The following is a 12,894-nucleotide window of genomic DNA, read 5'->3' on the forward strand; positions in this document are numbered from 1 at the left end:
GGGGTAACCCAGAAAGGGGCACAGAAACCACCACGAGGCAGGGGCAGCCAGGGCTGTGCCTCATGGCCTCACCTTGGGGGAGCTCAGGGCGGGTGCCTCAGCAGAGGGGCAGCCTGCCTCCTAGATCGGGTCTCGGCAGCGAGACCTGAAGTACAAGGCCTGATTCCTCTGCTAAACCTTATTTGTTTGATTGTTTTTTTCTTTTTTATTTTTTTTTTTTCAGGGTCTTTTGCTAATTAGTTCAGTTGTTGCTGATTTTATCTGCGTGTCTTGGTGTTACGGAACTTAAGGTCATGGATCGCGGGCTCCTAGGGCAGTTAGCGCCACAGTCCTCGTGTGGAAAAAAAATAAAACGAAGCGAAAGGCAAGCCGTTCGATTTAACCCGAAAGCCGTTAAACTTAACCTGAAAGCCGCCATACCCAGGCACTAACCCATTTCCTCTTATTTTATACGCAATAACTTGTCGTGACGGAGCAGCGTCCTCCGTGAGGCGAGCCCCCCCCTCAGTGCCCGCCCCGCGCTGCCGCTCCCCTCACGGGCGGCCGCCGCCGAGCCCCGGGCGGGCGGGCGGGAGGCGGTGCCCGGGCCGCCCCCCTCGGAGGCCGGAGCCGCCGGGGCCCGTCCGGCTCCCGTAGCACCGCCCGTGGCTGCGGTGGCGTGTGGGAAGGAGAGACGATGGCGGCGGAGCCGGGCCGGGCGGAGATCCAGGCCTTCTTCAGGCGGCTGCGGGCGGCGCCGGCCAACAAGGTAACGGGCGGCGGGGGAGGAAGGGCGAGGGGACGGGGATCGGGAGGGAGCCGCCGGCCCTCAGCCGCCCTCTGCCTCTCTCTGCCTTAGTCCTGCTTCGACTGCGGCGCCAAGAACCCGAGCTGGGCCAGCGTCACCTACGGCGTCTTCCTCTGCATCGACTGCTCCGGAGCGCACCGCGCCCTGGGCGTGCACCTCAGCTTCATCAGGTTGGGGGCACCCTGCGGGGCTGGGCGAGCTGGGGAGGAGAAGAGTTCGGGTTTGGCTTCTGTGTGCGGGGAGAATGGGTCTGGGGTGCCACCGAGGTGGTTTTCTCGCGTGTTTCATCGTGTGTCCTGCCCCGTGCTGCGCTCTGCAGCACCTTCACCTTCTAAACGTGAGCACTGTTACTTCCAAAGCTGAAGCTGACTTTACTGATCACTTTAAAAGTCCAAGTCGATTCCCTCTGGGAGTAAACAAGTTACCGAGATGTTCTTCCTCCCCTTTGCCACCATTACTCTGCTGGGATATCTGGCGATTCGAGCTCAGAGCATGCTTTTTTTTTTTTTTTTTTTTGCCTTTGCCACGCCTGCCTATTGTTGATAGGAGTAACTTGTTCTTGCGCAGGTCCACGGAGCTGGATTCCAACTGGAACTGGTTCCAGCTGAGGTGCATGCAAGTCGGCAGCAATGCCAACGCGGTAAGGAGCCTTTGTAGGCGTTTTGTTTGCTTTCCGGTTTGCTAAGCCACGTCCTCTGTTCCTTGTCCCTTTCCTCTGTAGCTTTCTGGGTGCCAGCCTTGCTGCCATACCGTGGTCCATACCGTGTGCTCAGAGCTATACCCTCTGTCTCTGGGAAGCTTCCTCTTCCTGTTGTCTTTGCATCGTGTCTAACGCTTGCCTGAGTGTGACCTGGCAGCCAGGAGACTGAACATTGTTTTCTTTTCAGACTGCTTTCTTCCGTCAGCATGGCTGCACTACAACAGATGCCAATGCCAAGTACAACAGTCGAGCTGCCCAGATGTACAGGGAGAAGATCCGGCAGCTGGCGAGCGCTGCCATGGCCAAGTATGGCACTGATGTAAGTTGAAGCAGCTCTCTGCTGTTAGATACGTAGAACTGGGTGCTGAGTCTTGTAGGATAGCTTCTTCTTTCCTCTTTTCTCTTCAGCTGCTCATAGATGGACTGAGTGGAGCCCCTGGGCATTCCCCTGACAAGAGCGATGCTGATTTCTTCATGGAGCACACACAGGTGAGAAGCTGTCCAACCAGACAGCCCAAACAGCTCTCAGAGAGCCAGCTGGTCACCCGGGAGCCTGGAGAGGCAGTAGGAACAGTCCTGCTTAGACTGGAGGGATTTTAAGTTGTATACACATTCAGTAGGAACACGGAACAACTAAGATTCAGTCATCAGCCTGGTATATAATCCACAGATCTAAATATTTCCACATGGGGCCTGTAATATCCATGTCCTTTCTCTTTGAAAGTATCTTCATCTTCAAGGGATACTCAGAGTCATCAATTACTCCCTGGAAAATTCTTTTTCTACTGCTTTAATGCAGAGTCTGTGGACAGTTAAAGAGAGGGCTGGCTGTTATGTGAAACTTCTGGTTAAGTCAGCTTTCCAGTGCATAGACCTTGGTGAAGTTGGATTTAGGCAAGTGCTTCTACAATGCAAAGTGGATTATCTCAACTGAATGTAGTGATGTGACAATGTGGCAACAAGTTATCTGGCAGTAAGGACAATGGAAATCACAGTTATTTTCATAGTCCTGCTTTCAGCTGCGATAGTTAATTTTCTACAAAATACCCCCCAGCCTGCTCCCCTCAGTTTCATTGTTCAGCATGATGCTGTGTCGTGTGGGACATCCCTTCGGCCAGTGTGAGTGAGCTGTCCTGGTTGTGTCCTCTCCCAGCTTCTTGTACCCCACCCTCCTTGCTAGCAGGGCACCATAAGAAGCTGCAAAATCCTTGACTCAGCATAAGCACTGCTTAGCAACAACTGAAACATTGTAGTATTAATATCATTCTCATTCTAAATCCAAAACATAACACCATATCAGCTCCCAGACGAAACCAGGACACTCATTCAGCTGGCTTCTCTTTTTTTTTTTTTTTTTTTTTTTTTTGTCCCTGATAATGTGTGGACAGCTCCACATTCCCTTATCTTCAGCAAAGGGTTAGTCTGGAGTTGGGAACATGTTTTCTTGACCTCAAATTCAGTACAAGTTATTGAACTTGAAGTAAGTTGAGGATGGTTAGATTCGTTCACTCTCTGCAAATCATTCAAATGAGCATCTCTTTGCAGTCTTCCAGTACCTGGGACGTAGCTGATGCCAGCCAGAATCTTGCACAGTCTTCCCTGGAGGTGGAAAAAGCACCAAAGTCATCAGAAAGCAGTGAAGCATCAAGTGAGTTCCCTGCTTAATAATTTTCTTGAGAACCTGACTTAATGTCCAGGATGTCCAGGAGAGTACAGTTCTGTACCACAGTTGGAAGGGCTAAGCTTTGTCCCTTGGTTCAGGCTTGAAGAAACTCTGTGTGCTGTCTGATGTTAAATTAGTGGACACTTAAAAGAACAGCTTGGTTTGGGCTCAAGGAGTCAGTTCTTTGCATTTCCTGAAATGCATGAAAAACAGTTTAGTTGGGGCTGGTTGCTCTGTTTCTCTACTTCCAGACGTAATTCTTCATTTAAACACTTTTCTCTATCCCTTGAATTTGATTGTTCTATATTCACATTTTATTTTCAGACTTGAAAACCATTTCTAGGGTGAATTACAAAGAAACCAAGAATGTGGGAGTACAGATGTAATTTGAAACAGCTTTTGTATTCCCTTGACAGAGTATTTACTTTCTTTTAATGCATTAAGAGCACTGCAGAATGGTTAACTTGCTCTGTGGAGACTTAAGGTGGTTGTGCTTGGCAAATTGCACCTTTCAAATGGAAATTAGATTGTTGAAGGAATTTCTGGGTGATGGGGGGGCAGAGGAGGTAGAAGACATAGAGCAGAACTGTGAACACAGAAAAGGAAGGAGAATTTCTCTGAATGTTCTCTTCTGTTCTTGTGCTCGCAGATCCCAGCCAAGGCCCATCTATTGACTTGTTGAGCACATCTCCTAAAGCTCCTCTAGGTAAGTAACGCTTCAGTATGTCCTGGATCAGTCTTGCTGTTACACGTACTGTTCTGTAGTAACTTTAGTGGAACTGTAACTAATGAGCCCATTTTCAGAATATTGAAAGGTGTTTTATCTGACTATGGAGCAAATACTGATGATCTCCATAAATTCCAAAACCACTCCACAGCTTATTGGAGGTTTCTTGCTCCTTTGGATGATTGAGTCCAAAGCTGTCTCGTTCTCAAAAACTTGTTTTCGTTTCTGGGCTTTGGTCAAAACTTGGTATTTGCATATCTGGAACTTGGTTGACCAAGGCCACGTGGCTGTTTTGTGTTTCATCTGGCTTTTTCCCCTAGAAGCTTGGAACAAATACGCATTTAGTTTGCTGAATAACAGGTGTTTATATCTGATTGTCCCCCACCATTACTGTCCTGGCCACACACAACGTATAGCTCAGCTTCTTTTCTTACCAAGAGTGTGTTCCTGGCCCACAGGGGGCTTCATCCTGGGTGGAAAGCCTGTGTCCTTAAGCGTCTGTTCATTCCCCGTGTTTGTTTCTTCTCAGACGCGTCCATGTGTCTATCAACACAAGAGCCTGCTCCTGCCAGAGGTAACTGGCTAACAGCTGGCCTGCTCTGGCTGCTTGTGACAACTCTGCCTGCCCCTTTTGTAATTCTGCCTTCAATAACTTTAGCTTCTTGTGCTTAGAGGGAGAGAATGAGCCAAAGCTTACATGTATTGTATTGGGATCTAAACCAGCTATTACTTCTCTGGAAATGGACCTTATTGTTACTTCTATTAAAACATTTCTTGACAGTAATCAATAAAATCAGGACCAGTATGCTGAAAGCAGTCTGATAGTGATGAACATGCCAAACCCCTTATTTCAAAAAAAAATCTTATGGTAAAATGAGAAAAGATCGTTCTTGACAGCCTTCCCAGTATCTCAAGTATGGATTGACAAAAGTCATGTGGGTGTAGAAAGCAAGGAAACAGTTCTGTGGAAGAGAATCCCACGAGGGCAGTAAGACTGGAGCTACATAATGTTAAAAGCTGGAAAAGTGTCCTGGGCAGTCCCCCTTTATGCTTGCTTTGTTCTTACACATTTTCCACAGGCACCTACTGCTTGGCTGGATCTTGGCTGTTATACAGGTGTGGCGTGCTTTATGCCCTCAGAGTGACAGGTTTCTGGTAGAAGGTGTTGAGGAACCTGTTGCTTCTACAGCTCGCTGCACTTTAGGTCCATTTTGTTGGTGGTCTGTACATGTAAACGTTGCTTTAGGGTTCCTGCTTTCATCCCTAAGGCACTGGTGAGACGCTGACCTTCATGTGGTTTTGAAGCTTCGTTTTCCTGGGTTTATGTATGAAATAAATGTAGTGTCTCTAGCAACCCTGATCTGTACTGGACAGGGTCGCCAACTGCATGACACCTGGAGGAGCTTTTTGAAGGTCTCAATTCAGTTACAAGCTTCTCCAGGGATGGGCATGCTTCTCTAGGCCACCAGCCTGCAATTGTGGAGCTTTTCAGTGCATCTTTCTTGGCTGGGTGAAATCACCCAGCTTTCTGATGCAAAGCTGCATGGTGTGCCCTGGATTCTGTAGCAGCTGGACTGGGGTGGATGTCTGTGTGGGTTCCTGACTAATTTTGGCTTCTTAAATTAATTCATTTCTGTTTGTTTGCTGCTTTCCTCCTCTTGCAGAACTTAAATCCTCCCTCATCGGAAAGAAGAAGCCTGGAGCTGCCAAGAAAGGGGTATGTCTGAGCTCTTACTTTCTGGAGAGGAGGCAGAGCACGTCTCGTATTACTGCTGTCCTTTCCCTGGGCCTGTGCTTTCTGCCATTACCCAAGCTGTCTACTGAGAGATCTGTTTGGGGAAGGCAGAGCTTTATCTCACCGCCTCTTTTGAAAGCTAGCTTGTAAATTAATGGACAAAAACAAATAGGGTTTGGATTGTTACTGGAGTGTATGTGGCTAATCTCTTCACACTGGGCACCGGTGGGTCAACTCTCATGGTTTTTTTCCATCCTCTGCTGCAGGCTGTCCTGGGACTGTAGGTTGTGACTAAACAGGGAGACCAAAAGCCTGAGCTGCTGGTTTTCTTGTACTGCGAGCAGCTTAGGGGGAAGAAGTCCTTTTTGTATGTTTTTTTTTTCCTTTCTTTCTCAGCTGGGTGCAAAGAAAGGTCTTGGAGCCCAGAAAGTGAGCAGCCAGAGCTTCAGTGAGATTGAGCGGCAAGCCCAGGTGGCAGAGCAGCTGAAGGAGCAGCAGGCAGCGGAGTCCAGGAAACAAGCTGAGGAGTCCATGTAAGTGCCCTGTCTGGGCCGTACGCCTTGTGTACATAAGGTAGAAGTAACACATGGTTGATGCTGTTCTAGGACTGTCTGATATGACTACAGAACATCCACAACCAGTCCTTACAGCAGGGCACAAGCTATATTGCTGTATTTTATTCAAATTAGTACCTCTGGAAGGTTTTAAGGAGCAGATATGCATTTTTTTTATTTTTCTGTGGACCTTTGGCCAGGACTGATAAAAGCAAAGGCTGAGCTGGGTGGGTGTTCTTGTGCATCTGTCTCAGGGGGTACAGAGGCAATACCTACACCAAGAAAATTACATTTTGCTAGAATAGAGTTGAATCCCAGTGGAGGTGAGGTGGGGAGACAAGCTGCTATGAAGGGATTTTTGGCTGTGCTGCTGTGGAAGCAGGTGTTTTCAGGGGTTGTCAGGGTTGCTCTTCCCCTTGTCCCTCCACAGCATGGGCTGGGTTAGGGCAGAAGGGTAATGGGCTGGTACTCACTGCAGCTCTTTCCTTTAGAGTCACCTCGATGCGACTGGCTTATCAGGAACTGCAGCTCGATCGGAAGAAGGAAGAGAAGAAACTTCAGAACCTCGAAGGGAAGAAGCGTGAACAAGCTGAGAGGCTAGGCATGGGCTTGGTGTCAAGAAGGTACTTGGCTGGGGATGGCATGGGGTAGAGGTGCTCTGGAACCACACTGCTCTAAAACAGTTTCCCAAAGGCAGTAGCTTGCTGCTGCTCTAACAAAAGGAAGGGAATCTTCTTGCATGCTGGACTGTGTCTAAAAATGCTTCACACCGCAGAAGGAATGGAGACTGTTCAAAGGTTCCACTTCTTGTGTGAGCTTTTCCAAAGTTGCTTGTGGCCTGTCAGTGCCTAGCTCTGAAGCCTTACAACTCCACAGATGTCTGCGTGTAGGCAGGCATCACCCTACCTCCCTTAAGAAGGTAAGTCAAGACTTTGAGGGATTCAAGCCTGACGTGTGGTAAAGGGGGTTGGCTCCCCACAACTTCCCTCCAGCTCTGTGGCACCTGCCCTGTCTCTGAAGGCCAGATTCAGTTTTGAGGGAGACTGTTTGTAGGAGCTCGTAGCTGTCAGCCCTGACCGCCTGTTTGTTGTGCTAGCTCTGTTTCACACTCGGTGATGTCTGAGATGCAAGTCATTGAGCAGGAGACGCCACTGGCCGTGAAATCTTCCCGCTCCCAATTGGACCTGTTTGAAGATGCTGGAAGCTTCACATCTGGACCCCCCAAGTAAGACTAAGCTTCAGTGTAATGTTTGGCTGGTTTCTAAATTGAGTATCTGGCTTAAACTACCTATTTTTTGGTACCTAGGTACAAATATAGTCCCTTCTCATTTGAAGATGCCTTTGGCTCACGATGGGAAACAGACTCTTCGTGGGGTGTTGACAAAGAGGAGGAACCAGAGGTGACAATTTCCAGTATTCGGCCAATTTCAGAGAGGTAAAGCACCTGCTACCGTACTGTCCTTGTACGGGACAAAGGGATGGGTCTAGGAGTTGTGGCGGAGATGCTACCGTGCTGTGACAGGAGCTGAGCCTTAGGCCGCAGAAGATCACTTGCATGGGTAATCCTGAGAAAAGGGGCCTTTGGTGAGAGATCCTTTGGGCACTTCTTTTCCTATTGTGTCACAGCCCTTATGGTCATCAAATGGGGTCTGTCCTGGGGTGGGGGGAGGAGAGAACTCTGGTAGCAGCTAGCCCTTGGGGTTTGTTCCTCTCCTTCCATCAGATGGGATATGAGACATGTCTTTCTCTACTGTGTTGCTGAGCTTAAGCTGAGCTGTCTCCTCTCTCTCTTCCTCAGGCCCACCAGTAGAAGAGATACAGAGAACAGGACATCAGTTGTGGAATCAAATGAAGCTCGGCAGAAGTTCGCAGGAGCTAAAGCTATCTCTTCAGATATGTTCTTTGGGCGGGAAGCAGATGCTGAGGTAAATGCACTTTGCAGTGCTCTGACTTCATCTCCTGTTTGCTCAGGTTGTTCTCTGTTCCGTTCCTTTATCTTTTTTATTTGTTTTCCTTTCTTCTGCAGTACGAAGCCAGATCCCGACTGCAGCAGCTCTCAGGCAGCAGCGCTATCAGTTCTGCAGACCTGTTTGGAGAGGCTGAGAATGCGCACTCAGGTTTGTTAGCGCTCAGTGGGTTGAGGAAGGGAGTGCAGCTTCGGAGGACCTCAACAGGAGGGGCTCAGGGTGTTCTCTGGAGCCGGAGAACTCCAGCCTTACTCCTCCTGGTTCTTGTAGGTGGCGTGTCGATTGGAAATGTCCTGCCTGCAGCCGATATCGCACAGTTCAAGCAAGGAGTGAAGTCAGTTGCTGGCAAGATGGCTGTCCTAGCCAACGGGGTGATGAACTCCCTCCAGGTGAGGTTGCACTGCAGCACCTTCAGACAGGTTCTAGTCATGTTCGGGGACTTCGACCATATCCTGGCCGTTCCGAGTGATTTCACTGGGATTATCATCGTCTTCTCAAATTATATAGAAAGTCCTAGGTAGAGATGAGCCCTTTTGTAGCTGAGGATTCTATAGCTGACCAATTCCCGGTGGCTGGTGAATGCTACTCGGACAACATTATTCTCTTGCTGGACAGGTTACTATGTTATGTCAGATATGCCTTTTCCCACAGATCTTTAAACTTAAAAAATTGAGCCCATTTTACCTCCTGTATTTGCAAGGTGTCCTCTCTTGAGGCAACCTGTTGTTGACCATTGTGTATTGATTGCATTAATGCCAAACCCCCATGACCTTGTTATTTTCTTCTTTGGAGTTTGCAGAGTGTTACAGAATGGTGTCTCGGTGTGTTTCCTCCCCAGGATCGTTATGGTTCATATTGATGACCCAGGAACTGCAACTCGCAGGGAAGCCAGCAGGAGGCACTGATGCCACCTTCGCCTGGAGTAAACTCTGCAGGATTGTCTTAGTTTGTCTGGGGTGGGTGGGGAGGGGAGAAGGAAAGCAGAAGGGGGCAGGACATGGCTGTGCCCAGGATGCTTTCCAAATATCTGAATTCCACTCTGCATTAAAATTCGATGTGCCCTCAGACCCACTGCTATCTACTAGCCAGTGGAGATGGGGATAACCTCATGGCTGTGAAAGATGTGGGAATTCCTGTGACTGCCCTCATCAGTGCTCCTATCCTTCTTGGCCCATCCCTTAGCTGACCACGTGACAGAGGAAATGGGAATGCTGTTTTTCTGAACGTGTTACCTGGTCCCCATGGACATGACTGTTGCTTTCTGTTCTGCTCAGTGCTCTTACTGCCTGATCCCAAGCAGGCTGCTGCAGCAGTTCACAGCACGGGTAAGGCATTTTCAACTGCAAGGTTCTAGTGTGCATGGTAAGCCATGGTGTCACAATTCCTCTGTATTTGCAGGGTTTGCCTTTTACCATGGGATAATCCTTTTTATTGTCTTGTAAACCGGCATATATTGATGCGGGAGAACAAATCAAGCAAAGATTATTTTTTTTAGCTTCTAATCACATCATGAGCAAAAAAAAGGCCCAGGCCATGAAGTACTATAAAGATATTTGCTGGACCCTTGGTTATTGTGTTGCCCTACCCTATCTTCCATCCAGACTTGGACAGAGGGGGAAGGTCCTGAAACCCTGGCTTAAGTGGGACAGGGGTGAGGGAGGCTGTCCCCATGGGGACTGCAACCTTAGTCCTACTCAGGTGGGCTCTTTGCTTCTGAGTGTGGTTTCAACAAGAGCAGTTTTCCCTTTTCTTTATGCAGTTGAGGATCGGATGGGCCTCTTTTTTTTTTTTCCCTGTTCTTATTTTGCAACTATTGCAAAATAGCTGGATGAGCAAAACGATTTAACTCCATGGGTTCCTGTCAGCAAACGCCCCCTCCAGGGCTGGGCCCCCACCTTGTGCCAGATGTGCACGGACCCCCCTGGTCCATTGGGGTCTGCGTGGCAGCAGCCAGAGGGGCCGTGGTACCCCCAGGGCTGTGGCGGGGGTGGAAGTGGCTGAGGGTTGAATGTGCTTGCGTGGGTGGTGTGGGCACGGTGCCATTTGTGCTGGGGGTGGCAGCGGGCCCCACCCGGGCGGGGTCAGCATTGTGGGGCCCCATGAGAGGCCACTGGGGCCTGGGGGGGGGGGGCACAGACCACAGTTTCTCAGGCTTGGCCCCAGGCCTTGCACTGCATGCTTTATTCCCTTGCTTTGGTTGTTGCCCACTGCTGGGTGAGGAAAAAACGTGCAGTTAAAGAGCATGCTGATAACTTACAATCAATAAATACCTCCCCCTACCTCCACAGCCAGGTCAGCAGTAGCTAAAAGATTACTCTTAAAATAGTTCCAGCATGTGCTGAATCCGCTCGGCTTAGGGCAGCGCTAAGCTTTGGGTTAACAGATCTTAGTAGCCTACACCGTGCAGCATTTTAGGGCAGGGAAGAGCAAAGAGGCTCCCAAAGGCTCACGAGAAATTGGGGTGTCTTGCGAAATAACAAGTCCATGCAAGCTGTGACAGAGATGCATGGCTGGTCAGCTGTTCAGGGCTGTGGAGGCCAAGCTGCAGAGTTAGTTACCACTGAGGCTGCAATTCTTTCTGTAGCTGTACAGGCCACACCGCGATGCTACAACAATGCCAATATTTACAAAAAGTACCTGGGCCTCACTTGAAAACTGCCTCCTTCTCCCCCAGTGCTTCTGCCCACCAACCCCCAGCAGATACACTGTGTTGGCAGGCTGCACCACCACCTGTGGCCAAACCATCTGAAGACTTTTCATCTCTCTGTTCCACCCCCCTCTCCAAAGCCTGCTTTCAGCAAATGAGCTTAACGGGGAGGCCTCCCAGAAGGGAACTCGGCACAGCAGAGGATCCGCAAAGCACCGTGCAGTACTTGCTGAAATCTAGCTTATTATTTGCTTTGGCTTGGCTTGGACTCATGGAGGAGGAAGCTGTGACAGGTGGCAAGGCACTACCTAAACCCTTCTATTCTAGGAACTTAAGGAATTTCTCTACCTTTGATCACATGCAGGTGCAGCTTTACTGGGAATAATTACAATGGAGCGTGAATGCAAAGCTGCTGCTGGCAATTTAACCACTCTATTGTCTAGGCCAAGTCTGAACACAGCTACACAACAAAACCTGGCACCCAGCCTGTGCCAGCGCTCCCACTGCTCCAGCACCTGCTGAACTGGGAGAGAGCCCTGGCTGGGAGAACGCCGGGCTATTTCCAAGTACGGGCAGCTCGAGCAGCTGCTGGTTTGTCGTCTTACGTGCCAGCAGATGGCAGCAGAACTCTGCAGCTGGAAATAGCTACTCCTACACAGATTTGGATCTAGGGAAAAAAAAAAAAAGGCAGCGTTCTTGCTGGGAAGGGACAGGTGGACTTGGCAATGGGGCCTGGCACAGCCGTGCACACACTGGTGATGTGGATGTAACCCAGTGCCAGAGCAGATGCTCTGGGAGGAGGTGCTGCACCTCCAGGGAGATGTGGACAAACCAAAGATGGGACCGGTGCCCACCCTCACAACCTTCAGTTTTCAGAGGAGTCTGTCTCTTCGTTGGAGCCTTCACTCTCAGCATCCATTTTTCGGCGATGGTGGAGAGGTTTCCAGGGAGAGTTAATCCTGGGTGAGTGACGGACAGGCAAATTAGCAGTGTCCCCGCTGGAGCTGGTAGGAGCAGAGATGGCAAGCCCTGAAACCTGAGCTATCCTGGAAGAGAAAAGACAAATGCTGGGTAGCCGAGCTTGTCATCTCCAGCCTTAACCATAGCAATTTTGGAGTAAACTCGTGAAGAGGACTTGTTCCCAACTAGAAAGATGTTCATGGCAAAGATGGGGAATACTTTACACCAGTATCTGCCAGACTTGCTGTGCAAATCTTTTTCCCCTGTTAAAACAGAACATCTGGGCTCAGCCTGTGTCTCCTAACACTCCTGGTTTTCACCATCCAACTTTTTTTTTTTTCCTAACCAAGGTGCATTTCCTCCCCAGTTTCTGAAGCCTTTTCTAAGGATTTTGTTAGCACCACCAAGGCACCCCAGGAGGCCCTCTCTGCCCAGGCTGCTCTGTTAGCTCCTCTCTTGTCTTATAGTTGAGTAAAAGACTAGGGGCAGTACTTCAGTGAAGCTTTCCTTAACATGCTACTTTCCATCTGTTGTTTTACCTCCTACTCCAGGCAATTCCACTTACAATTTCTCAAGTTCCTGATCCATGGCAGGGTCCAGAAACAAATCTCCTTTATCTGGCAAAGCCCCTGGGAAGAAGAAGGAAAAAAAGTATCAGAGCAGAGTTAGGCTACCCAGGGGTCACCTGTTTGAAGAAAATTACTGAAGTCATACCAGCATCTGTAATGTGTCCTGCAAGACAAAAAAGACCCTTCAGAGGAATGGCCATTGAATATTGAGGATCAAGGACAGGCAAAGAATGATGTTGCATACTCTGTGTCCTTCACACAGGCTCTAGCGGGACCTCAGCCTAGATGGGAGGCACTCAGCAGTCTCACCTCTCACAGAACTTGAAAAGCCCAAAGATTTGGCAGGTTCTGTTCCTCGAACTACTGGGTGCTGACTGTCACAGGGTGATGTCCCTGTGAATTGACCTATACAGCTACCAGTCCTAAATCCTATAAGAACAACACAGCCTTCAGGAAGATGGGGCTCTTAGGAAATCCCTGTAACAAACTCCACCTTGCACAGGGACCGTAGGAGGGTCTGATCGGTCAGCATGGAGATGACAGAAGTTGCCTGAATGATGCCACTGCACACCAGGAAAAATGCAT

At 49.2% G+C, this 12,894-nt stretch overlaps 2 protein-coding genes across 3 annotated transcripts in view; one reads left to right on the plus strand and one right to left on the minus strand.

Annotated features, from left to right (window-relative positions):
- Positions 1-658: 658 nt before the first annotated feature.
- ARFGAP2 (ADP ribosylation factor GTPase activating protein 2) lies at positions 659-9,694 on the plus strand. 2 transcript variants are annotated; one of them, XM_032188229.1, is made up of 17 exons: positions 659-748; positions 839-957; positions 1,355-1,427; positions 1,675-1,806; positions 1,896-1,976; positions 3,033-3,135; positions 3,800-3,856; positions 4,407-4,451; positions 5,542-5,594; positions 6,009-6,145; positions 6,658-6,789; positions 7,263-7,391; positions 7,473-7,601; positions 7,965-8,091; positions 8,193-8,283; positions 8,404-8,522; positions 8,972-9,694. In XM_032188229.1, the coding sequence occupies exons 1-17, from the start codon at positions 677-679 to the stop codon at positions 8,990-8,992; spliced, it is 1,620 nt and encodes a 539-aa protein (XP_032044120.1). In that variant the 5' UTR covers positions 659-676; the 3' UTR covers positions 8,993-9,694. The 2 variants fall into 2 exon arrangements, with proteins under 2 accessions (XP_032044120.1, XP_032044121.1); XM_032188230.1 differs by lacking the exon at positions 4,407-4,451.
- Positions 9,695-10,291: 597 nt separating this feature from the next.
- Positions 10,292-12,894, minus strand: part of C5H11orf49 (chromosome 5 C11orf49 homolog) — a 78,662-nt gene continuing 76,059 nt past the window's right edge. Inside the window, exons 8-9 of the mRNA XM_032188231.1 lie at positions 12,306-12,369; positions 10,292-11,826 (exon numbers count right to left, since the gene is read on the minus strand). Coding sequence (XP_032044122.1) covers positions 11,646-11,826; positions 12,306-12,369 — 245 coding nt within the window. The 3' untranslated portion in view covers positions 10,292-11,645. The remainder of the gene's footprint in view (positions 11,827-12,305; positions 12,370-12,894) is intronic.

The sequence above is a fragment of the Aythya fuligula genome, chromosome 5 (genome assembly GCF_009819795.1).
Source record: "Aythya fuligula isolate bAytFul2 chromosome 5, bAytFul2.pri, whole genome shotgun sequence".
NCBI classification, from domain to species: domain Eukaryota; kingdom Metazoa; phylum Chordata; class Aves; order Anseriformes; family Anatidae; genus Aythya; species Aythya fuligula.

Excerpts from the sequence above, each read along its gene's own strand:
- ARFGAP2 (XM_032188229.1), top strand. The coding sequence starts at position 677 with ATGGCGGCGGAGCCGGGCCGGGCGGAGATCCAGGCCTTCTTCAGGCGG. Across the intron at positions 1,807-1,895 it reads TGGCCAAGTATGGCACTGAT|CTGCTCATAGATGGACTGAG; the intron begins GTAAGTTGAAGC and ends TTTTCTCTTCAG. Across the intron at positions 4,452-5,541 it reads AGAGCCTGCTCCTGCCAGAG|AACTTAAATCCTCCCTCATC; the intron begins GTAACTGGCTAA and ends CTCCTCTTGCAG.